The sequence below is a fragment of the Periophthalmus magnuspinnatus genome, chromosome 19, assembly GCF_009829125.3.
Source record: "Periophthalmus magnuspinnatus isolate fPerMag1 chromosome 19, fPerMag1.2.pri, whole genome shotgun sequence".
Taxonomy (NCBI): domain Eukaryota; kingdom Metazoa; phylum Chordata; class Actinopteri; order Gobiiformes; family Gobiidae; genus Periophthalmus; species Periophthalmus magnuspinnatus.
Window position 1 is genome coordinate 21,454,261 of NC_047144.1, and position 24,603 is coordinate 21,478,863.

Here is a 24,603-nt window from a genome sequence, read left to right on the forward strand (position 1 = left end):
TATCAAGTTAAGATCACATTTTTTCGTTAAAGCGTCATTACAGGTTATAACGACTTCCGTTTCTTGTTTGACATTAACATATTAAGTTCATAGCCAATGCACTGAACAGGTCAGAGCGCGTGAAATGTATGTACTGCAACAACGCGCAGAGGAAGAGCCAATAAACTATCGTCAGTGTATGCACATATGTGATTTGTGTATTCATAAAAGGCAGAAAAAGTAGGTTATACGTGAGTCAATCAAAAGTTAAATTCAATCCCTGACTGTATGACTGTATCCAACGTGTATTAGGGTTGTCAAAAATGAGATACTAATTCATACAAAAATGAAACTAGATACTCATTTGAGCAAATATCCATTCATTACAGCTTTAGTGTCATGTTGAACTTGATCAGAACAGACATAAGCTCTCATGTTAACAAAGAAAGTCATTTTGTGTATGAAAATTACATTCTAATACTGAAAGAGGAGAGTGTTTTATCTTCATTGTTATATCATAATCGGTATTGAGTATTTTAGACTTTTACAATGGGAAGTTAGTTGTGCTTTTATACATCTTGATGAGCAATGGACTTCGGAGGAGCTCCACCTGGATCCCACATGTGTTTTGACTGGAACTAGAAACAAATATGTCAGATATGTGAAAAGGCAACATCAGAACTGTTTATTCACCTTCTGAGAAATACATATGTACAGGTATAAAAACATCATCACTGTAAATAATTAGAGGGATGAAAATTATGTTTAACGTGTTTAAGCATTTTGATGGCAACAGATGACCAAACTTGTATCATTTCTATAGACGTGTTTTTAAAAAAGTGATAAATAGGCAGAGATTTGATGGTTTCACCTTTAAGGGCCCACATTACGCCGTTTTCTGATCTGTTATAACGTTGTTTCCTCATCAACATTTCTGTAGTTGTGTTTTGTTTCATTTGCGCAAACCCTGCATATTTAGGGTCAGTTCTTCTCTCAAACAGAAAACGCTCTGTTCCACCTTGTGATGTCATGTGGTAATACAGGAAGTGCTGGAATCGCCAATGTTTACAGAATTAAAAGGTAAAAAGTGGCTGTTAATTTGAAAAATACCACTACGTGACATCGTAAGGTGGAACATTTTGAGTTTTGGAGACAAGACTAATAATCCAGGACTAATCAAACATGTGTGAATGAAACAAAACACAACTCTAGGTGTGTTTTAGAAGAGATAACAATGCTCTAACATGACTTAAAGTTCCAAAAAGAGACATTTAGTGTAATATAGGACCTGTAAGAAAGGCATACATTAAATTGTAGATTAATTTTCAGAGTTTTTTGCTAAGTTGTAGAAAAAAAATGTCAAAAAAATGTCCAAAAAAGTCTGCAGATGTGATGGCTGAAATGGCACAGAGCCTAAAAGTGTCCCATATTACGCTACAGGCAGGTCTGTTCCACTCAAAAGATCCCCCCCGGGGCTTTTATCACTGCTTGGCCTTCTTGAGGATGGTGCCCACGGCGGAGATGACGGTGGTTTTGGTGCCGCTGGCCGTGGTTGTCACAGAGACGACGGCGGGGAGCGTGGCAGAGGTCGTGATGATGGTGGGCTGGGTCACGGGTATCGCGGAGTCCCATTTACTTTTCCTCTTCTGTGCGTCTGCTGAGAGGATACCGCAAGTGGATGAGTTAAGACAGCTGACAGTAATTTATACCAAAATACACCACGTAATGAAAGTCAACAAGAAGGACTGATTTATTTATTATTTTCATCATTATCCAAATTAACAGATTAAAAGTTGATTTGTGGCCTGACAATATTTTAAGACATTTTGGGGAACATGGAAATGGGGAAGGGGAGAAAATTATCAAGTGGTTGTGCAACAGAGATCACCAAAAATCTGATCATAATCTGATTTCTTTCATTCCATGCTCCCCTCTGATACTCACATCAGAATTTGTAGTTTGCATGTGATTTAAATAAACTCCAGAAGGTCCAAAAATCAGATTATAATCAGATTTTAGTGTGTATGTGAACAGCCAGTTACATCTCAATAACACATTTTGATGTACGATATACTGCTGAAGTAAATCAATATGATAAACAATAATACTGAAACAAATTATGCCCAAAAAACTATTCTAAATGTTTAATATAGTTAAGAGCTGCAATAATACACAGTAGAATGTGTTAGTTTGTATCTATAATTTGTCATTTATTCAACCCTCTAAAGCTCAAATCTTATCATAGAACAGAAAAATAACAAAATGTTCTTCGCTTGTTCAAAGAAAAAGTCCAGACAATAAATACTGACCCTCAAAAATTATTGTTGTTGCATTTATCATCGGGTTATCGTATTAAATAATAACTCGATATAGTAATTATCGTGACAGGCCTAGATGTGAGGACTGGTAATTTTAGTTCTTTCTGACTGACAAGGAAATGTGTGCAAACAATGAAAAACAAATGTGACAAAGACAAAAAATGAAAGAAAATGTTAATGATTGAAAGTCATTTAAAAATTAATTGTACTTTGTCTTTCAAATATTACAGTTACTTAAAAAATCCACTGATTCACTGACACAGGTCACCAGGTTTTTGATGATCAGACCTCTCTTGTGCAGGTAAATACACATCAGTAATCCAGTACAGTTATTATTATTATAGTTTTTTGATTTTCACTATTGCCATTTAAATGTACCCACAGATCCACACAGATGCAAATAGTTAAATACATTAATAATTGAACTATTCATAATAATGTCATTATGCTAAATGAGATAAAAATCTATTTGGTTTATTCGCGGATTTACCTCTAAAACATAGTGGTGGAATACAGTGTCCCACTTCAGAATGTTATGTAGTTTTATATAAAAGTTGGCCATATCATAAAAAAAATAGGTCTACAGTACATTTGCAATATTTCTGGTAATATACCCACACAGAAGGACTGCACGATACTGGAAAATTATGCAAAAATACGCGATATGGGTGATAAAACTGCAATGTCGATATTATTGCGATATTTTAATATAGTTTTTGACTCAATAATTTCACCTCTTATAAAACAAAAAGTATATACGCTTTAATTTACTAGTGAAACAAAATAAAATCATGAATAAAATCTGCTTTATTTAACACATTCTTTCTAAAAAACAGTGCATTTTTTTAGATGGAGAACCTTGGTGTTATTACGAAATATTGAGTATGTGGCAGTATATCGATTATCGCTTCAGTCAGTATCGCAATATTGATACTTTTGCAGTACACGGTGCAGCCCTACCTCGCAGGACTAAAGACTTCCTTGAGTACACATTTTAAAGCTGTTACCGGTGGCTGTGGTGCTGCTGGTGCTGCTGGCAGTGGAGGCTGTGGTACTGGAGGCATTGGTTCCCTTTTTTGTCCCCGTCACAAACTCGATCTGTAAAACGCACCATGAGTCAGATCCGCAATGACTCACATGAACTGTACAGAGGAATGTGTCTGCTCAGGGAAAGGCTGGAAATGTGCTGACATGTCTGCAGGCTATTAAGAAAAAATAAAAATCATCTGTGCTGCAGTCTATGTACCACTTTCTAATGTAAACAGGCAGCTACGAAGTGCTGTACGTGTCTAATCAAGTCATTTTAAGCCAATTGATGTACCATGGAAGCGTTTTGATAGCATTTTCACATATAGGAGCAGAAAACTTGGCTTCCCTATCTGTTATGTCTGTGAAAATAATCAGTAAATCTTGAAATAAAAGATAAATAATGTAACATAAAAGGTTTGTCATGTGCTTGTCTCCTTGGAAATGTGATTGTTTTTCCTGTAAAAAACAAAATGGCAATATGTTTGAATTGTTCTTTCAGGACCTATTTGAGCAATTTTAGCTTTTACACAACTGGACAGAGTGAAAATTATTGAAAAAGGGAGAGATATGTTGTCATTAATTTAAAATGCTAGTGTGCAAAGCCTTGAATGAACTCCTAACTTTTTTGTGCAGTTGACTAAATTACAGATGCTGGTAGAGACTTGTCCATGACGTAAAAACACCAAAAGGAATAATAAAACATGCGTGCTTCACCTTGGTACGCTCCTTTTTAGCTTTTTCTAGTTTGTCCATCTCCACTTTCTGGGCTTTGGCTAAAACATCAAAACAAAAAATTAGCTTTGAATGAATCCAAACGTGATAATTTTGTAATAAATTCAAAAAAGACTTACCTAGTGCTTCGTAAAAAGAATCTTCCGACCACCCGTGCGGATCAAACATGTCTTTGGGGTAGTTGGTTCCCAGTTCGTCTATGCTACAGAACTGAATCAGCTTTTCGTAGATGCTAAAATGGAAACAAAGTTGACACATGAGACAAAAACCAAAAAAGTAGCAGTTGAAGAAACATTTTATGCAAGATCGATTTTTAAAAAAACTTTTAACCAGGCTATACTGTCTCTAAAAACATACCAGGAGTTGGATTTTGTTTCATTCACACCCGTTTCATTAATCCATTCATTCAAAGTACTCTGTCTAAGCACTCAAAAATGCTCGGTTCACATTTTGCCTGTTTTGTTGCGTCATAGATAAAACTCCGTATTTCTCCTGTGCAGTTTTTAAGCCCATAAACAATCACCAAACTCATTCTGTGGTCAAACTGCGTTCACGACAAATGCATGGCTCTATTAGCGTAGCATTCATACTGAAAAAAATACTTCAGCTGTTTACTTTCCTGATTGTAATATTAACAGGCAAAAGTGGGTGGGGCAAAACAAGGTTAATAAAGTATATTTTCCATATGTAGACATTATTTTAAGTTAGAAAATGTTAAGTACTAATGCAAAGGTGACCAAAAGCATGTTTAAAAGGGAATTTAAGCCACGAGAAAGCAAAATATGTGTTCTTTAAAAAGTGTGATGAATGAGCCAGAGAATGCAAAACATACCTGGGATTTCTAAATTCTTTCTTCTTCTGAATGTGGCTATTTGTGTCAAAGTTTCCATGGAGCTTTCTCTCGTACAGCTTGTGGATCTTCTCCTGTTACAAAACAAATCAATAGTTAGTAGGGAGATCACATTTTTAGGATTATCAACATTACTGACATCATGACCAAAGTTGATGTGAGATAAAAAAAAGTACTTTACAGTCTAATTGTGAGTAGATTTGCAATATATTTAAAAAGTTGGATTTGTACAAAGTGCACATTATAAACAACTCTTAGGAGCATTAAAGTCTGAATTTTAACATGTCACAAGTCTTACAGCAATAACAATATTTCTCAGAAAAAAAAAGTAAATAGATACTGTTCCATAATTGTTCACCTCTTAAAATACTGATAAATAAAAGCTGTTGTGTAATGATGAATGGGAGTATTGTCCTCAACATTTCTGCTACTGTCTGGAGATATTTGACAACCAGGTTCCAAACTTAACCACAGAGCAGCAGATGTAGCCACAGCAGTGACAGAGGAATGCTGCTAGTCTGTCACTGACAAGGTGCTTTTAAATGCAGAAAAGGTGAAGAATATGAATTTGATTCTAAAGTTCATTTAGTAAAAACAAAATCACAAGAAAACATATGGAATGTTTAGCATTTTTGTAGTATATTTGCTATACAGGTACATACATAGCCTACACTTTGTTCCTTCGTTGCTGCAGTTTTAAGTAGACATTATTATTATTAAAGTTATTTATCAATATAAATTTAAATGCTATATTAGTTATCTGGAGGACCATTATTCAATCAAAATGGCATAAAATATTACATTTGCCAATATGAAGATCATATTAAATGTATAATAATCTATTGCCATTATATAGTGGTATTATAGTATATATTCTGTCCAGAAGGTTTCATTGGACAGGGCAGCTGTAGTGTGAAATGGGGAGAGAGGGTAGAGACATTCAATAAAAGGTGGAGGCTTTTCTCAACACTCACTTTGCAATTTCATGTTGTTTTTTTTTTCATTCCTTATATTTGCTGATGGTAAGCTTCTGAAGATCTACCTTCAACCTCCTCCAACTGCCACTAATCTCTCACACACTGCCATAAAAAGACAAGGTGGGTGAAGTGTTTTGCCCAAGGACACAACAATAGCAGCTAGTCAGAGCTACTGTACCAACTGCTGACTGAAGCATTCACCCACTGATCCAAAACACTGCAGCCACCGTGCCACTGCTGCTTCATAAATATTCACTGTCAAGTCGGCACAGTTTGAACTTAAACTGGTTATCTTAAAAAAAATCCTAGAAGTTGCCTAATGAAATAACCAATTACCTCCTGCGCATTTTGTTCTACGTCAACAGAAAGAACGATTAGCCAACAACGGCAAGACAACACATCAACTTAAAGTGTCGAAATCTTGCAGTAAAAGTGGTTTTGCTGTAATCAGGGCGGTGCTTGTGAAAAGTGTCTTTCTGTCGCCACGGGGCATGGATATGAGGGGCAACACTTAACCGCCCTGAGCCCAGTGTCTGTGCACACTGGTGGATGAGTATGTGTGAATGGATGACTGGTTCCTTGATGTAAAGCTCTTCGAGTGCCTTGAAGGTGGGAAAGCCCTGCATAAAATGTGACCATTTACGGGGCTGTGTGGGTGATTCAGGCCTGATTCATGACTTGTTTCATTTCATTTCACGGTCTAGGAGTGGCAGCCTGCAGTGCACCGCTTATGTCCCGACCTGCCTATGGAGCGGCAGAGGAGGAGAGGGAGAGGAGTAACCAAAGAGTGCAGTTTTAATTACAAGGGCGAGTCTCAGAATTCAAGCATCCACTAGAATTTATGTCTAAGCCCAGAAGGAACAGATATTTACTTTATAAACTGGAAGAGAGCACATGAGTAGAGACTAATTTTGAATTGTGTGTCAAAGCGATAATAGTAACCTGGGGTACCGGTAGTGTTGTCACGATACTAGAATTTCAAAACTTGATTTCAATACTATGGAAAAGATTTGATAGTCAATGCCGATTCCAATACCTCAATAATAATGAAAAGACTAGTTTCGTTACTAGTTTTAATATCAGCTAGAATCCGATTTTCAATACTTTTGCAGCCGTAACCAGGGGTAGTACAGTATAGTATAATATAGGAGGATCGGATCAGATAGCATAGTATAGTATAGGATAGTATAAGATAGTATACAATAGTATAGGATAGTAAACTGTCAGCCTCAGGAGAGATAAAGTAAAAGTAGCTCTTAGAGTCAAAATGAGATGTGTGCTGCCTGTGTCTAATTACAAGATATTTTCCCCACAAATCCAGTTGGCTTAGCATTTGCAAAAAAGCGTGCAAATATGAAAAAAAAATATTTCTCTTAAGCCAAGGTTAGACAAAACAATAATAATGTAGATCCTGCTTACAGTACATGTTATCTGCAGTGCCACAACCTTCTCACACATTGTTTATGTTGTAATCTACAGCGGTGTTGAGCATTGTAAGACGCCTGCTAAACAACACAAAGACAACAGCATGTCTCAGCACATCTCCAGGTAGTGTAGGTGTATATATAGAACTCAGCAGTAAGCTTTGTTTAATTACACCATCCCAACTTGTATGTATGCATTATGATTAACTTAAACTGAAGCACTGAGAGCATCAACACATGGAGCAGATGTTAAAGGTGCAAAAAGAGGATAGTAGTGTACAGTGCACTTTAATACCTATATCACATCATTTAAGCCATCATAAGGGAGCGATAGTCTGCACTCATCCCATTCATGTCCATTATATAGAGCTTTAAGCTTCACCACAGTATCTAAAAGTCAGGTTTTGGCTCTAAACAAAGCTAAACTGATATGTAAAACAGTTCAGTTCAGCATATTTTAAATAATAAAGCACAAACCTGCTATCTACAAACAGAAAAGGCTATGGTTAATCAACTTAAACTTGGCTTGACACACCTACTCACTCTCCAAGCAAAGGAGAGAATGGTTTAGGAGGGACAAAACCTCGAGGATCAACTTGCACGGCTGTGGAACTGGGCTTTTGTGGATATCGTCACCATCTTTTGATATACAAGCAAACCATTTTTGAAGAGTTTACCTGCAGTTGGGAGGAGCAGCGTCCGGGGGGCTGAGGGGGAATCTGGATTTCATCTGGACACATGTTCCTCACCTTCTCTGAGAACAGGGCTGAGGACACACAAGCACAACACACTCAGGACATATTCTCTTACATGAAGAACAGCCCAAATCAGTTCAGAATAATGCAGATGTGCTCCCTGGATGGTATGCAAACTGATATCAGGACAACCATATAGGAAGGAACCCGTGAGTTGTACCCGTGAGTTCAAACACTCAAACCTCGCCATTATCCAGTTTGCAGATCAAGGCCAAGTTCATCTAATCTCAGCCTAATTCTTTTCCACATTCTCCTGCACCCCATAAAGCCGTGAGGAGGTTGACAGGGCAGGCAGTGTGCAGGGAGTGTCTGGTGTCAGAGGCTGTTCCTGCCCCTCCCTGTGTGAGGACCCAGCCCTTGTTTTGACTTTTGTGCGCTGCTGCCTTCTTCTGACTGCGGGCCAGGCATTTTTTCACTTTCACTGCGTATCCCAGGGACACGGTGTGCGCACACATGCAAGTGCAGAATCTCTATTTTGTACACGGGCCGGACAAGTGCAGGCCTGACTAAAAAGGGCTCAGAGAACATTTGATCTGGCAGAAAAATCCATTATTAAGCTGTCAAAGCGGTGGAGAATGAGTAACTGAGCTTAAGCTAACAAAGTGTACTGTTAAAACTTGGGATAGGCATCGAGGTATTTGTGTTCGGGCAAGCACAGCACTGAAGTCCTCTCACCCAAGTCAGGACATAAGCTAGCTGATGACTTGACATCCGTTAGCTGGTGTTTATTCTGAGCACACATTCTTCCAGGAAACAGTTTTTAACGCAATAAGACCTGTTTCTACTGGTTTTGGTCATAGATTACATTTCCTACAGTTACCATAGTGTCGATATCAAACACAGCAGTTGAATAATCCCAGTTTTGTGGAATAATAAGTTTAGTTGAATAATTTAAAAATGGTAAAGACATAAAATTTACTAGAATACATTTACTTTGCGTCGTTTTCTGATAGAGGTCACGCCACCTGCTCGACTCCATGGAGATGTTTCTGCTTTGCCCACAATCTGGCATTTACTTAACCATTTTGTGTTTTTGAGCAATAAAACATCTGCAATTAAATAAACCCAAGATAGACAAGTTTAATGGCATATTATGAAGCATTCTGGGTAAACAACATCTCCATGGATACAAGAAAGGGGTGGATGTCAACAAAAAAAGTTAGAGATAAACCTTTTTCTTCCAACATGTTAAAACTGCAAGAGTATTTTTTTATGGAAACGTTATTGCTTTGCCTGGAATGCTACAAAATATGGGATAACATCAGAAATAAATGTCTTTATAGAGAAATACCAGTGATGTCAAGTTAGAAGTCATATCTGTGGGGAGGCACCTCACTGTAAGCATGTTTTTCAAGATACTTTGGAGCAATAAAAAACACCTGCAATAGAAAAAAAATGCAATACTATATAATATAAGTGAATTGTCTGTGTAAACCGTCAGTCATCCAGGTCTGATCCATAGCAAAAGATAAAGTTTAAATCTGTCAACTGGACAAATCCTACAACGATTTGTCCAGTTGAGAGATTTAAACTTCGTCTTTTGCTATACGAGTGAATTGCCGACTGTACTGTAGAACATTCCAGTCAACGCAAAAAAGACAGTCAAGAAGATGAGCAGCCAGGTGACAGATACTCAATCAGAAAGCGCACCTTTAGGCAATATTATGTTAAAGTACTTTCACATTTTTGGCTTTTCTCCACACCTTTCCTAAATCACTAGGTCACAAACTATATTTTACAAGTTCTTGCCCTTTGACCCCTTTGACCCCTGTGCCAGTGGGAGTAGTTAATCCCTTTCAACTCCACAGCTGATATAGTTGTAAACACCAGGGGAGGGGTTGGGCGTTGGCTCACATAAGCGTAGACGCATTTCGAGCAAGGAGGTATAGATTGTATTCACCGACACGTGTCAAAGGTTTTGTTACAAGAGTTTCAAAATACGCACCATAAAACTTGACTAGACAAGCCTGGAGATGAGTCAGACGGCAGTGCTTTGGCCCTGCGGTATTTACCCAACACACAAACACGGGTACAGATTGGATGTTGTGGTGCGGTGCTAATCTTAACATTAGATCCTTTGTAAGTCTGTGTGGAAAGCCTCATCCTAAACAATAAGACTGACGAACCACGGACAAAAAATGTAATCTATGAAATTTACAGTACGTGTTGCTGTTAATTAGAGTGACAGTCAACGTGATTTATGGTTGTGTCAAAGGGCAAAAATGGAATTATAGCGCTTAAAAAACACATTTCGTATGGGCAAAAAACAGATTTATAGGCAAAAAACAAACAAAGGAAACTGCAGCCACTTGTTGCTATTAAAAAAAGGATAAAAAATGAATTATACCAAGTTTGAAAATGAATTCTCTGGGCGGGGAGGGGTTTGGCAATCTGCTTCTCTCCGTAGAGCTGTTATTGCCTTTTCTGGAATGTTCTACGGTATGGCATTAAACTTACATATCATGCATTTATTAAATTACAGGTGTTTTCATTGGCCTCGTGTGAAAGCTCAGAGGCTGCACTAGCACTGATTCATGATTGGCTGCAGGTGCTGGGGTTTAGAGGGTGACGATTCAGATTCAGAGAGCGTTGTTTTAGGTTAAACCAATTGGATTTCGGCATTGAAACTGGAAACTTTAATGAGAGACTCGTGTGAGGCTCATTCTGCTCTCTGACTGGATAATCGTCTTGGAAACCAAACACCAAATTATAATAAACAATGTGTTGGCCATCATGTCTAATCTTTTTGCAATTAAGAAAAAAAAATCAGCAATACAATCATTACCAGAAAGAAAATATCAACCTGATCTTAACATGTCTATCTTGGGACAGTTTGGTCACGTCTATGGAATTTCAAATAAATATCTTAAACGTAAAGACAAAAAAGTGATAAACAGACAAAGCTTATATTCTGCCGGACAAAATTTCCATGTGAGGCATGAGTCTGAAAAGTGGCTGCGTGCCTTTGGGGTCTTGGGGACATATGAACAAAGCACATCCGTTCAAAAAGGGGACAAAGAGCGCGTTTGAGGCCTGGCCTGCGATGACATTTAGGGACACACAACACAGAAGGACCAGGCTGCTCTGCTGGAGGAATGCCAACGGTGCATTTTTAACTCAATATTACATTTAAAAGCGTTATACTGCACATTTTTGTTATAATATTGTTTCCTCATCAGTTCTTCTTTCAAACAGAAAACACTCTGTTCCACCATGTGATGTCATATGGTGATACAGGAAGTGCTCTGCTGTGTTTTTAAATTCCATACAGGTTCACTAAAATCATTATTTCATCTCTGGATTTGCCTTGAAGATACAGCGATTGTTTTAGCCTCATTGAAACTGCTTCACTCCTCAGTGCACCATCAGATATTAGAGACTTTCTACTGAAAATTTCAACAGCACAAAAGGTAAAACTCAAATATTAAAAAAAAAAAAACAACTTAGGGTTGTAGACTCTACAACCCTAAGTTGTAAACTACCACTTGGGATGTCATCAAGTGGTAGTTTTTTGTCTCGATTGATCTGATGTACTCTTCAATACTTTACATTGTACTCTTCAATACTTTACATTGTAAAGTATTGAAGAGTACATCAGATCAATCGAGACAAAAAACTACCACTTGATGACATCCCAAGGTGAAAGAGTTTGTTTTTTTTTAGTTTTGGGGATCCAGGATTACTCAAACATATGTGAATGAAACAAAATAACTCCAGGTGTTTCTTAGGAGGTAACAACATTATAACATGGAACTTTAAAAGACAATTTCCAAAGCACCAAAACAGAGGACTGTGCTGGTGCATGTCAGATGTAATATGTGTAATTAACACCTGATGGGAAAGTACCACTGCTAATGGCTTTGGGACTTGGGGCTTTGTTATTTTCAGCCATGCACGGTAAAGCTGACTAAGTACTCTATTCAGAATGTTCCACAGTATGGCATTAAACCTATTCATTCAGTTCAAAGTGTCTGCATGTTTCTTTGATAAGATTGAATTCTTATTGTGAGTGGGCTTGCCTGTAAAGCGGAGTGATTTGTGAAAAATATCCAATTGTGATTTTTCTTCGATTAGATTTATAAATCATGTTTAAATAATAGGATTCTGCTCATGGTTCACATTTTAAAGGTGTCCAGAAGAAATCACAAAAAGACTAAAATATAAACTGACAAACTAGTACAAGAATCACATTTCAGAACATGTTTGTACAGATCTAAACTACTGGCTTAGCAGTTTTTATGGAGAATAAGACAGGAGATTCTGTTGTTTGTGGAGAAAATGATGGCACTTCAAAAATTGCAGCCTTTGCTAATTTTACCCATTCAAACTGCAATTTCATTTCTATTGTTTTGTAGCCCGTACTTGCACGTCCACAGCTCGGCCTAGTGGCGTCACCTGCTTGTGTCCATGGAGACGGATGAGTTTAACGTCATACTGGACACATTATAAGCAAAACAAGAACATCTCCATCAAGACGAGCAGCTTACAGACCCCCACAAGAAAAGTTACATAGTGCTGATTTAATATAAGAAGCTGAAATAATAACCTTAATTTGAAACACACAGATACATTAAAATAAAAAGGCCTAATAAGTAACATGTGTAGATGTTCTAAAATAAAACATGTACGGCAGCTTTGCAGAGACATGATTTGATCTAAAACAATATGCATTTTTTTTACAATTTATGCAACAGTTACTTACTATTACTAACCCATAATTAGGGCAAAATCTATCCGATATGGGCCGACAGTCCATTTAATCCCATTTACAGATAAAATATAAATGATAAATGCCCTAATATGTGGTGCCACATCCATATTTAGCTGTGTTTGTGATGCCATACTGCACCTGAATGCAGCCCCAGACAGTCCTGTTTACCTCAGTGCACTCTGCTGCTCTGGATTTAAAACTCTCTGAACTAAACTATCAACTCTAAAATAAAAGTTAACTTTACGTGTGGAGAAGAGAGAGGACAGTCGCCAAAGACAGAGGACACACGCACTGCTGCTGTCAACGTGCTGGATTATATTTTTTTTGAAGGAGAAGTATCAGGATTAGAGCCAGGATTAAAAGTGTTCATTCTTGGCGTTTAAACAGATAATCAATTACCACAGTGTGCATGCATAAATAGGCTAACCATTTCAGTAAAAAATGTGTTGAAAATTGCTAAACAGATAATCAATTACCACAGTGTGCATGCATAAATAGGTTAACCATTTCAGTAAAAAATGTGTTGAAAATTGCTATTAGGCCTATCTACCGTCTTTAAAATGAGTGTAACAGTAATTTAGGCCACATTTACTGTTATTCTGCCTCTTTACACTCATTTTAAAATACAGTAGATAGGCCTAATGGTCATTTTCAATAGATAAATGTGGCCTAAATAATCACAACTTAAAACAAACCTAAATTTTATTATCTGTTGAAGATTTACAAATGAATTAGCACATCACTAAATATATATATGGCTGTTATATCAGTTCGGTTATTGTCTCCACTAAAACAACTTATATCAGCAAAGCCCTACCCAAAATACACTCCTTTAATGTTTATGCAAGATATTTCAGATAAGATTTCAATTGCTGGGTAGGTATCATTGGTGTTTAACAGGTTACAAGACCATAAACGCACTTCCTGTATTTCTTGAAAACATAATAAAGCAATAGTAGCAGCAATAAGTGAGTAGTTTGAGGCGTTTATTGAATACAAATACAATCTGTTAAACTAGGGAATACTTGCATCAGGTGCTTGTAAACACAAATACAACATAGAATTACTGTAGATTTAGATATTTGCTTTTATTTCTCTTATCTCTGAATATGAAAAGATGAAAATGGATGCGTCATTTTGTGGTAAGACTTTATGGTAACCGCTCCCTTAGTTTACTTACTGTCTCACCAGGTGACCAATCCCACACCTGGACTTATGAGCCTGTACTCACAAAATTACTTCCTATTAGTCAGTACAGTACAGCTGAACTTGAGCAACAAAATGACTTTCACCAATGCTATTTATCAAAGGTGCACCATGTAACTTTTCTGGCGGGAGGACCTACCACTGAGACGTCATTGCTTTGTTGGGCATGTTCAGACGTTAAATGTGTCTCTTGCTTAGTCAGTAGTTAGTTACAAGTGTTTTTATGGCTAAGACAAACACTTCAAACTGTAAGAGCGCTCACCTTTCCAGTGATCTGACCTGTAACGTGGCCTGATGTAGCAGCCGCTTGTCTCTAGATACGTTTAATCCTATACAGTGAAGCATTCCGAGCAAAGGAATAACATCTTCATTGGGAACAAATCATTTTAAGACTGTGAGAACTAACAAGAACAAACTAAAGCAGTTTATTATTATTACTTTACAAATATTATCTAGTTTGACGCGGTTGAACTCGTTTTTAGCTATGGTAGCGCAGCAAATACACGCATAAATCATCTTCTTAAAAACATCAGCAACGCCAACTCTTCTCAAACTGTAACAATGATGTGTGCTTAAAATGAAATACATGATTTGTTACTAACTTTTCAACCTTTTTTTTTTATTTTTATTTTGTTCAGTTTGCCTATGAAAAAAAGCCTGACTTCTGGGCATAGTATTTGACAAGTAGATTCTAGCTGGTGACTCACTGGGTAATTAACGCTTTAAGATGTTTATAAGGAAGTCATTTTAGCACATATTGATTAAGATGTAAGGATGAATCATTAAGGAATTATTATTTAAAGCATTTATTTAGAAACTGTCAAAGTTTAACCTGTAGAGAAGGTATATATTTACTAGTGATATACGGTGATTTAAAAACAACTATAGACTAGACCAGTGCATTGGCTTTGATCTGGGTTTTGAGTGGCAGAATGAACGCCCATGTAACTCAACAGAATGTAATATTTTTCCACGTTATGAAAGCAATAACTGTAATGCAGCTTGGGATGTAATTAAAGGGGCTGCACCAGATTCTTTTTTCATCGCATAAATTTGTCTCACCCCAGACAGATATATTTTAAAAGCAGAATCAAAATGAGATCGCTGTGAGCTGTTTGCATCTAATAATACAACAGTTTTTAGATCGACCGTGAACCAGGAAGTAAGGCTGGTGCAGTGTTAGCATGCTAGTTGTTTTTAGCATTACCGTGATGGCCAAACTCTTCTCTAGTCTCTATGAAAGTTGTGAAAAGCGCTCATAAATCTGTCAGTGATGCTCTGAATGCGTAATGTATGTGAGGAATAACTTTGGATCACTGCAAACTGTTTAAAATGAACTAGTTTCACGTTTCTAAGTCAGTAAAAATCAGGTACATCGCCTTTAACCAGTGTTATTGCCAAAACATACTCACCAACTAGTTCATTGGGATCCCTGGTTTCAGCTTCTGTCACCTGCAAGAAAATAAAAAAAAGAGGAGGGAGGGAATGAGGGAGAGACATGCAACATATTTAATCCCCCTTTAAAAACAGCAGAGTGAGGAATTCTGTGGTTGGTGCACTAAACATTCCGGTGAAAAATACCCATCTGGAAACAAAAGGTGGCCATTCCATCAAGATGTCATCGTAGCTACAAATCTCACGCACACACACACGCACAGTGATCTAACAAATGGATGTTTCAAGAAGCACCAGGAGCCATGGCTGTAAATTTTGGCCTTGTCTTAGCCTGCGGCGGTGCCAGTGCCAGGGGAGTGGGTGTATGGGAGGTAGAGGGAAGGGAGCAGGGCTGTGTTATTCAGGGACACCATAGCAACGGGACAGAGGGAGCACAGAGCTGACCTATATGGGGCAAGAGAGGGATAGATGAAGGGCAGAGAGGCATGGGCGATCACAGGACGCAGCACAATGCAATAGAGCGCAACAGTCAGTGACACCACAAGGTTCTGGGAGTAAATTTTCCATTAGAGGTACAGTATGTAACATTCTGGAGGTGGAATGTCAGCTGCATGATATGATTTTATTATCATACTGTGGGATAGTATAGCCAAAAGGAACAATTATATTATAGAGCTGTTCCAGGCCCAACCTGAAATGTCACAGCTGATTTCTAACATTGTTTATGGTGCTTTTTTATCAAACAAGAGTCAATTACCTTTCAAAAAGCACATGTTTAACCACAAATTGTATCAAATATGTAAATGATCCAATAATCTCTCACAAGTCTCGTCTAACTTCTTACCTCCACCTCTCTCATACACTTTTGGTCACTGTTATAACCATAGATACATGCTTATAATGGTGTTGGCTTTAAATGACAGCAATCTTTTTCTAATGTGAGATGTGTTGTCGCTTTATAAATGTTTAAAGCCAATAGGGACAATATTTCCATGGAAACAAGCAGGCCAAATAAGAGTTAAGTTTGTAAGTAAGGATCCATATTTTTCGAAGTTTTTTGGTGCAATAAACACAGCGAAATGACAAAAAAGTTTTTAAGTTTTACATTTTTTTGGACTGAAAACAACTCTGTTATGGACATACCACAGAGCTGGTTAGTCTTTGTTGTCTATGGGAAAGTGAATGGGAAATTTACTTCCAGAACCATGGACTGTTGAGCTCTGTATGGAAATGCCTAAAGGAGACAATCTATCATCCATCATCTATGCAAGGTTCAATTTATGGGTTAACAGAAGACACATTAGCCTCTGTTACAAGCAGAAAGGGAATGAGTTCTGTGTAGTTTATCTCCACAAGAAGAGACGCCATAATGTACTTCCAGACTGACTGAATAAAAAACAGTCAACAATTAGACAGTTAATCAGTGAAACAGTAAAAATATGAAATATAATAACAAATCAAAGAAATTCAAGTTAAAAAAATTGTTATTTTTTTCTATTCTATTTTTCTCTGTTAAGATATTTTTTGAGCAAAGGCTTTAAAAAAATACTAAACCCTATTCCCTTTTACTTTCCAAGATAAAAATTAATGATCTACAGAAAAATCATGTTATGGTTGGTTAGCTAAAATTATGGAAAATATGTAATACATTTCAAACCATTTTTCCTCAACACCCGAGGATCTATATCCAATCACGCACGTCAACTTCTAACCACCACAAGCACACCGCAAATTAACTATTGCAACACTTTTATACTTATAAGCCTGCACGTAAAAAAATAAATTGTGCAATCCTACGTCACCCATCTTCTGAATGAACCAATGGGAGGCATTTGTGAGCCAGTCCGACCAACTTTTCAATTCTGAAGTCCCACAGAATTTATTACAGAGACGTTGCATTGCCTCAGATTTAACAGCTGGTTCTGTTTCTCATGGTGTTTCAGCGCATACTTGCACACAGCTGAAGATAGAAAATATGGGACTATGCAATCAAAACACTGAAATGTGTAACTCTTTAGTAATAAAAATAGTGCTGTAGTCAATTAAAGAAATTCTTGGTCGACTAAAGACTTGTCCTGCCGATAGATTAGTCGACTAAAAAGGGGGCATGGCAAAAGCTCTGAAAACTATTACGTACGTAACTGGTCCAAACTGCACTCACAAGACTACACCTGCACAGGAGTTGCTGTTGCAGAAAGAAGAACTGAGTGTAAACGGTATAAATATGGTAATCTATATAAAATGATAAGTTGACTAATACAAATTTCAATTAAGTCACCACTGACCGATTAATCAACCAGACTCTAAATAATAATGTTTGAGCAAACTAAAGATTATGGGTTCAATAACAATGCTGGCATTAAAAAAAAAACTAAAGTATTCTGACACAGGGCACCGTTTCAGAGCAGGACACATGGTTTTGAGCGGGTAAATGAAATCCATCTGTTCCCTGGGTCTTATCAGCTGAATTACATGGGCCAACGTCTTAACTATACCTGGCTCATATTTACACAAGTCTGATAAGGAGCAGAAGGAAAAGAAGTAACAATACAGTGTACCAGGTCACTCAAAGCAAGCTTTATACTGATCTACAAAAATACCATGTATTTTATCAAAATAAGATACATGGTATTTGGTCACATGATTTATAGAGCCCTTTAGTGCTCAAAAGTTCAAGTCTGTCTCTTTATCTCTATCAACAACAGAACTATAAAGAAAACTAAGATAGGCCTTTTGATCTGTCCCAAGAAGAGCTTATACATTTTACCATCATTTTCACAACCATTCACTTTGACTCACTGTATCACAGTCTACTTTTCTGTAGTTATAATAGGTTGTTATTTGCTTTAACATGACTACATTATCTTCTCAGTCAGTTCTTTAATTTGTTGGATATCAGAGCGCATCTAGCACAAATTAGTTTTCACGTGTCTGAATGAACAAGCCCTGCATTGTGTTAATGCTTCTGCAAAGAAGTAGTTCATTTTAAAACTACCAAATAGCACTACAAAATCAGTGTCAACAACATGTCAACACAGTATAGAAAATATATTACACACACCGGCTACCTATCATTAGCTCAACCAATACATACACCAGTTTTTTCAGACACGAGGCAAGGCAGGCCAAGTGTATTGCCCAAGGATAAATTAACACTACTCATTTATGGGAACTGGAATTGCACTGCCACCTGAGGACCTGAGTGTTCTACCAATGTCTATGCAGGGAGTGGGATTCAAACCGCTGACCTTTGTATCACAGGACAAATACTACCGTCCCTAATCCATGGGTACATTCTTTGTTCATAAAGCACCACTATGCTACATAGTAGTCACTTTACAACTATTGGAATTAATACAAATGAATAGTTCTCTATGTCAGAGTGCTAGTCTTTAAACTAGGCCTCATAGCCATTAAGAAACTACTCAAATAACTGTACACACTTAACTGTGAGCTATACCACATCCTTCATGCACTGCCTGTCACCATCACACTCTGTGTGATTTAGAGAAAAACTAAGGAAAATAAATGTTCATTGATCCATTAGAATAAATTGTTAACATCTACATTACAGGACTATCCTTAGCAGCCATAACGAGCTACAGTAAATGAAACTATAATATATAGATTATAAATACTAATAATAGTCCATTAATCTTAACAGAGTACTTTTCACTTACTATTTTGCACAATATTCATCCACTCCCCACATACAGTGATAAGGTAATGCTGTGACCACTTCAAATCTCACACAAAAGAATAGTTAGTAAAGCTCATATACTGACAGTATGCTATAGTAACAGATCAGATACCAATGCTAGTACATATATAGAAATAGCTGCAAGACAGACAAGAAGGGTTAATTGTACACAGCCTCCAGTGACATCAGAAGCAACACAAGTGAACCCACAGCGCCATCTAGTGCCCATGTCTCCCCTCTCCCAGGTTAGTAGCCACAAAAAAGAAGGGCCTTTTTTGGATCTAATTAACCACCTCTAAGTGCTTCAAATACCTCCACATCATTTGCGTCCCTCCCCTCGTCAGATTCTTCCATCTCCTATGAAAACACAAAATGCACATGGTCAACGAGAGAAGCTCAGGGCGGGCGCTCCTGGTAGGGACCTGGGGGCACAGTGCGGGCCTGCCATCCAGAAAATATGCATCAATTCAAAAAGTTAGAGCATTAACAACAGAAAGAGCTGCTCTTTTTGAGCTGAATGTACGAAGTGCAAACCCTATAAGAATTTTTTAAAAGCATAGCATGTACAAGAAAATCCTGCAAAATGCAATCTTCAACATCACAACATGTTACGGATATGTTAAAAGTTAAGAACACGGGACTGAATCATTACTCTCCTGTTTTATGATGAAATTTATCATAAAATTGCAAATCAATATGGGACAAGTTGATGGTATAGTAATACAATGGAATAGTAAAACAATAGCCATATTTCAATACAAAGTAAGCAACAGATATTCCTTATATATTACACTGCTAATGCAGTGCAAATCTGTGTACATTTTTGCCTGTAGTCCACTGACATGGTGGATTCTTTTCTATTTCCCAGTGGTGTTGTCACAATACTAAAATGTCAAACTTCCTTTGACATAGTAATGGGCTTGATATAGATTTTGACACAACAGCAATTAAAAACACTGTATGGACAATACTGTGTAATTTTCAATACTAAATATTACACTAGTTCTGATATAGTTCAAGACCATTCTAAAACTGTTTAGGAAATGTCCAATTCTGACCTATTTTTTAAAGGGCCTATTATAATCTTCTATTTTCTGATCTATGTTGTTATAATGTTTCCTCATCAAAAACCTAATTGGAGTTGTGTTTTGTGTCATTCACATGTTTAACACACAAACCTGATATATTTAGGCTGAGTTCTTCTCTTAAACAGAAAAAAACTCCACCTTGTGATGTCATCTGGTAATACAAGAAGTGCTCCAGTGTGTTTTAGGTCGTTTTCACACCTAATAGTCCAGTAGACTCGGTTCGATTCGGGACCAAAATTGAAACATTGTTAACATTTTCAACTGGAGCGGTTTGCTTTCACACTGCTTTTTGTCAAACGAACCAAACCTTTTGAGAAGCTTGTCTAATCCTTCACATGTGGTGGCGCTGTACCAAAAAGCATGGAAGGAAATGAGACAAAAAACCATGAAGAAGAAACGCCACTCATCTATTGGTCAATACAACGCAACTTCTTTTTCTTTTTGGTAGAACTCCACAATATGCTGAGGGCTGCTGGTGGGCCGACTGCCAAGAATGGCATCTAGTTCATCGTACAAAGGAAACTTGTCCCTCTCATCTCCTGAGCTGCCGCTTTTCCTAAGCATGTCACGTATTTTTATGTATTGTTGACGAAGTTTTTTTACTTTTGTCCGACACTGCCCTACAGTGCGGGGGAATCCTACTGCTTTCATTTTTTCACTTATTAATTTATAAACCTCGTTGTTTTTGTGCGTGGTCACGAGTAACTGACATATATTTTCGTCAGACCATATTTCTATGAGGGCTTTTACCTCCTCTTCACTCCACGTCTGACCATGAGCCATTTCTCCGCTCCGCTAGCTTTGCACCCGTGTTTGTTTTGGTTTTATTTACCCAGAATGCTCTGCATGTAATCCGCTTCCTGTCTTTGGAGCGGCCTGTGGTCCGCTTGGCGTTCACATATGCATTCGAACCGTACCAGAGTTCACTTCAACCGGACCGAGACCTAGGTTTTTTGGCGGACCAGAGTTCGCTTTTTTGGACCGTATCAGAGTTCGATTGCGCATTCACACCTGACCAAACAAACCGGACTTTGTGGCCAAAAGAACTAGAGTTCGATTAAAGCGTACTAACCAGTGCTAGTGTGAATATGACCTTAAACTCCATACACCTCCACTAGAATCCTTTGGATGATTTCAGCCCTGAAATTGACAATTTCTACTGAACTAATGATAAAAGGTTGCCGTTAACTTGAAAACTACAATTTCATGACATCAGAGGGTGGAACAGAGCATTTTGAGCTTTGGAGATGTAGACAGACTAATAATAAAGGGTTACTTAAACGTGTGAATGAAACAAAACAGTATTCTTACATGGCTTATAGCTCACAGAAGAATTTTCGGCAATATGGGACCTTTAAGATTTGAAGCTGGAAATCATTTGTTTGAAAACCCTATTTTCCAATCATTTTAGGATCTAGCTTCCTTAGCTCTTTGGAGACACACTCTTATTAAAACAGAACTGTCCCTATCAAATAGTGAGTACAGATCCATCTAAAATACTAACCGAGTTGCTTCCTCCGCTGTCTTCATCGGCAGAAACTTTGTCCACTGCATCCTTGGTCTTGTTCAGGTCTTCTCCATCTTCCCCATAGCCGTAGACCAGGCCTCCCGCTCTGCTCTCTGAGAGAGGCAGGAACAAAAATAACACAAGATATTAGCATAAGGGACGGTGTAGCTCTCATCCAGTAATGATTCAATGTAAAATGTCTTCTAGATGGGAGCTGTGTCCAGACAACCACTGTTGAAACCTTTTCTACACGTTAGCATAAGGATCGAGATTACCAGCCCACGTTGGAACACTTTGTAGTGGTTATGGAACAACCAAAGCTGTCAGCACTGATAATGAGATGCGATATCGAAAACTCTGAAATGTGTGCACATTAAATATAACATACCAATACGACACTGGTATATTGTATTTTTTACGGATTGATGTAATAGTATGATGTGTGGTTGTATTGTACATGTTTGATATTTATACATGTTTGATACTGTGTGAATGTGTGGGTGAGTTGGTGGACAGTGTGAATTATTCTTATTGTTGACTGAATGCAATTGCACTGTATAATTTATTTATGTAAATCAGGGACTGCAGATGGAAACTATCTATTTTAGCTATAATCTGGTGCAGAACATGTGTTTTATGATCTTTGTACATTGTCCCTTCAAATAAAGACTAAACTAAACGTCATTTCTCCAGCTTTACAACATGGTATTTACAGTTTACCTTTAGAAGACGTTGACATTTTGGACCTGTCCTGCCAATTCCTAGAATTTATTACATTTTAAAATGTTTAAATAACATTTAGTGCCTAGAATGTTTCACAATATGGCTTTAAACATATTCAATTATAGGTATTTTTATTGCTTAAAAATAACTTGAAAAATATCTGACTTGTAACTTGGCCTGGTGGTACAAACTGCTTGTCTCCGTTAAGATCAGTACGTTTTATGATATACTGTACTGTGAAACATTAGAACAAGCTAGACAATAACTCCTCCATAAAGACAAGCAGATAAAAAGGAGCCACTATCACGAAAAGCTGCATACTGCATCTTTAAAATGTTGTATGCCTGAGTTTAGACTTTGATGGACAATAATCCGTTGTTTTAGCTGTTGTTAGAACTTGAATATTTTTACTATTACTTCACCAGTGATACCCACACTGTAGCTAGCTAAAGGTGCACTTTTAACATCACAACTACTTTCTCCTTATAAATAACATAGCTAATAAAATACTTCACACTAACAGATTAAAAAAGTAAACAGTGCTCTTAATTCCATTTGTAAATAACTCTATAAACTTAATTTTAAATCACGATATCTACATGTTGAAACATTAGCTTACTGTGCTATCGTTAGCTACACATGAAGCTCTGACAGCGCGATATTCACATGTTTTAAATGTCTGGCACCTGATCACCGCAAATAAAAACATTCACCTCTAGATGTGTTATTACCTGATCCATCCGAGTCCGAGTCTGAGTCTGGTTCGGACTCTCCATAAACCGCTAAAGAAGAAAGTGTCGCACTCTTTTTACCGCTCGCCATCTCAGCTCTGTTGTGTGCGTCGCGTAAACGAGGAGTCGCGGGATAAAGACGTCACGAACTCACGCTCCAGTTGGATTATGGGAGTTGTAGTTCATGGTAGTGCCTCTGCTAAAAATTAAAATTAAAATTAAAATTAAAATTAAAATTAAAATTAAAATTAAAATTAAAATTAAAATTAAAATTAAAATTAAAATTAAAATTAAAATTAAAATTAAAATTAAAATCTTTAATATCTTATGGTTGTTGTTTATTTAATTGCACTGTCTGTTTCTTAAGCTATGTAATCTGGTGAATAGCCCAGCGCCTGTTCATGTCCATGGAGATGTTATTGGTGTGCCTGGAATGTTCCACAATACAGGATTAAACATATCAAGCATTATTTTAGTAACTTGTGTGATAATGTACAGTGACATGTAGACTATTCATCTTTTTTTAGATTGTGTAAATTGTTACATCAACCTGCCAAGGGACTGCAAGTGGAAATTAGTATTTATGGCTATAACCTGGTACAGGACATATTTCCCATGGATCTATTAAAAATTATATTTCATTTTGGACAGTGTTTATTGTACACTGCCCCTGTATAAATAAAAACATATCATAATTTCACCACTCCACAGGTCTGAACTGTACCTTGTCCAGGTAGTGCCACATGCCCATCCTTAGTGAGATAAAAAAAACAACAACAACAACAACAACTTAATGTTATACTGTGGGACATTCCAGACAAAGCAATAATAACTTTCATGTGGACAAGCAAAGTAAAGCAAGAAAAGTCACATAGTGCACTAGTATTTCTATTGTCTAAGCTATCTCCCGTCTGCTCCACTTTCACTTTTGACCTCTTTTACGTTTCTCTTGTGCGAAGGTTTTTGGTCATGATATATATAAAAAAAAATGGACATTGTAAAATGAACAAACAGGTAAACTATGATAAAACAGACAAAATTAATGCTAGGAATAATGTGGCTTTATTAACCATACATGTAATAGTACAAAAAAATAAAATAAAATCACAGTTAGTGTTGCTTCATTACAAGCAAGAAGAGTAGTTTACACAACTAATATGTTTTTCAGTTCATTTCATTAAAACAAAGGCCGATATTGGCTCACTTAAACAAAAAGGCAATTTTAATTTCCGTATGAACACAATATTTACACAAAGAAGCAATTACATAAGGGGTTTTCTTGTTGTACCTTTTTAGCACCAGTCCTCAGCTGATGCAGACTCACATATTTAGTAACTAGAACTGGGGAGACACTTTTTTTAGCCTCTTTGATTTTTCTGTTCAAATCAGGAATTTTTGGTGACACAAGTACATACAAAACTGCCTTTGTGAAGCATTTTTCTGAATAATTCTAAGATAAACTTTACTGATCAACAAGA

The 24,603-nt window shown here is 37.1% G+C and overlaps 1 protein-coding gene across 2 annotated transcripts; it reads right to left on the minus strand.

The window, feature by feature from the left end:
- Positions 1–634: 634 nt before the first annotated feature.
- sap30bp (SAP30 binding protein) lies at positions 635–23,253 on the minus strand. Of its 2 annotated transcripts, none has more exons than XM_033985192.2 (10): positions 23,126–23,253; positions 21,669–21,784; positions 19,389–19,433; positions 15,394–15,433; positions 7,987–8,075; positions 4,891–4,982; positions 4,178–4,290; positions 4,041–4,099; positions 3,305–3,395; positions 635–1,636 (listed from the first exon to the last, which is right to left on the minus strand). In XM_033985192.2, exons 1-10 carry the CDS (start codon positions 23,214–23,216, stop codon positions 1,461–1,463), a joined length of 912 nt encoding a protein of 303 aa, XP_033841083.1. In that variant the 5' UTR covers positions 23,217–23,253; the 3' UTR covers positions 635–1,460. The 2 variants fall into 2 exon arrangements, with proteins under 2 accessions (XP_033841083.1, XP_033841084.1); XM_033985193.2 differs by having other exon boundaries at positions 1,329–1,633; positions 23,126–23,252.
- Positions 23,254–24,603: the final 1,350 nt, after the last annotated feature.

Excerpts from the sequence above, each read along its gene's own strand:
- sap30bp (XM_033985192.2), bottom strand. The coding sequence starts at position 23,216 with ATGGCGAGCGGTAAAAAGAGTGCGACACTTTCTTCTTTAGCGGTTTAT. Across the intron at positions 21,785-23,125 it reads CTCGGACTCGGATGGATCAG|AGAGCAGAGCGGGAGGCCTG; the intron begins GTAATAACACAT and ends TGCCTCTCTCAG. Across the intron at positions 3,396-4,040 it reads CTAAAAAGGAGCGTACCAAG|ATCGAGTTTGTGACGGGGAC; the intron begins GTGAAGCACGCA and ends TGCGTTTTACAG.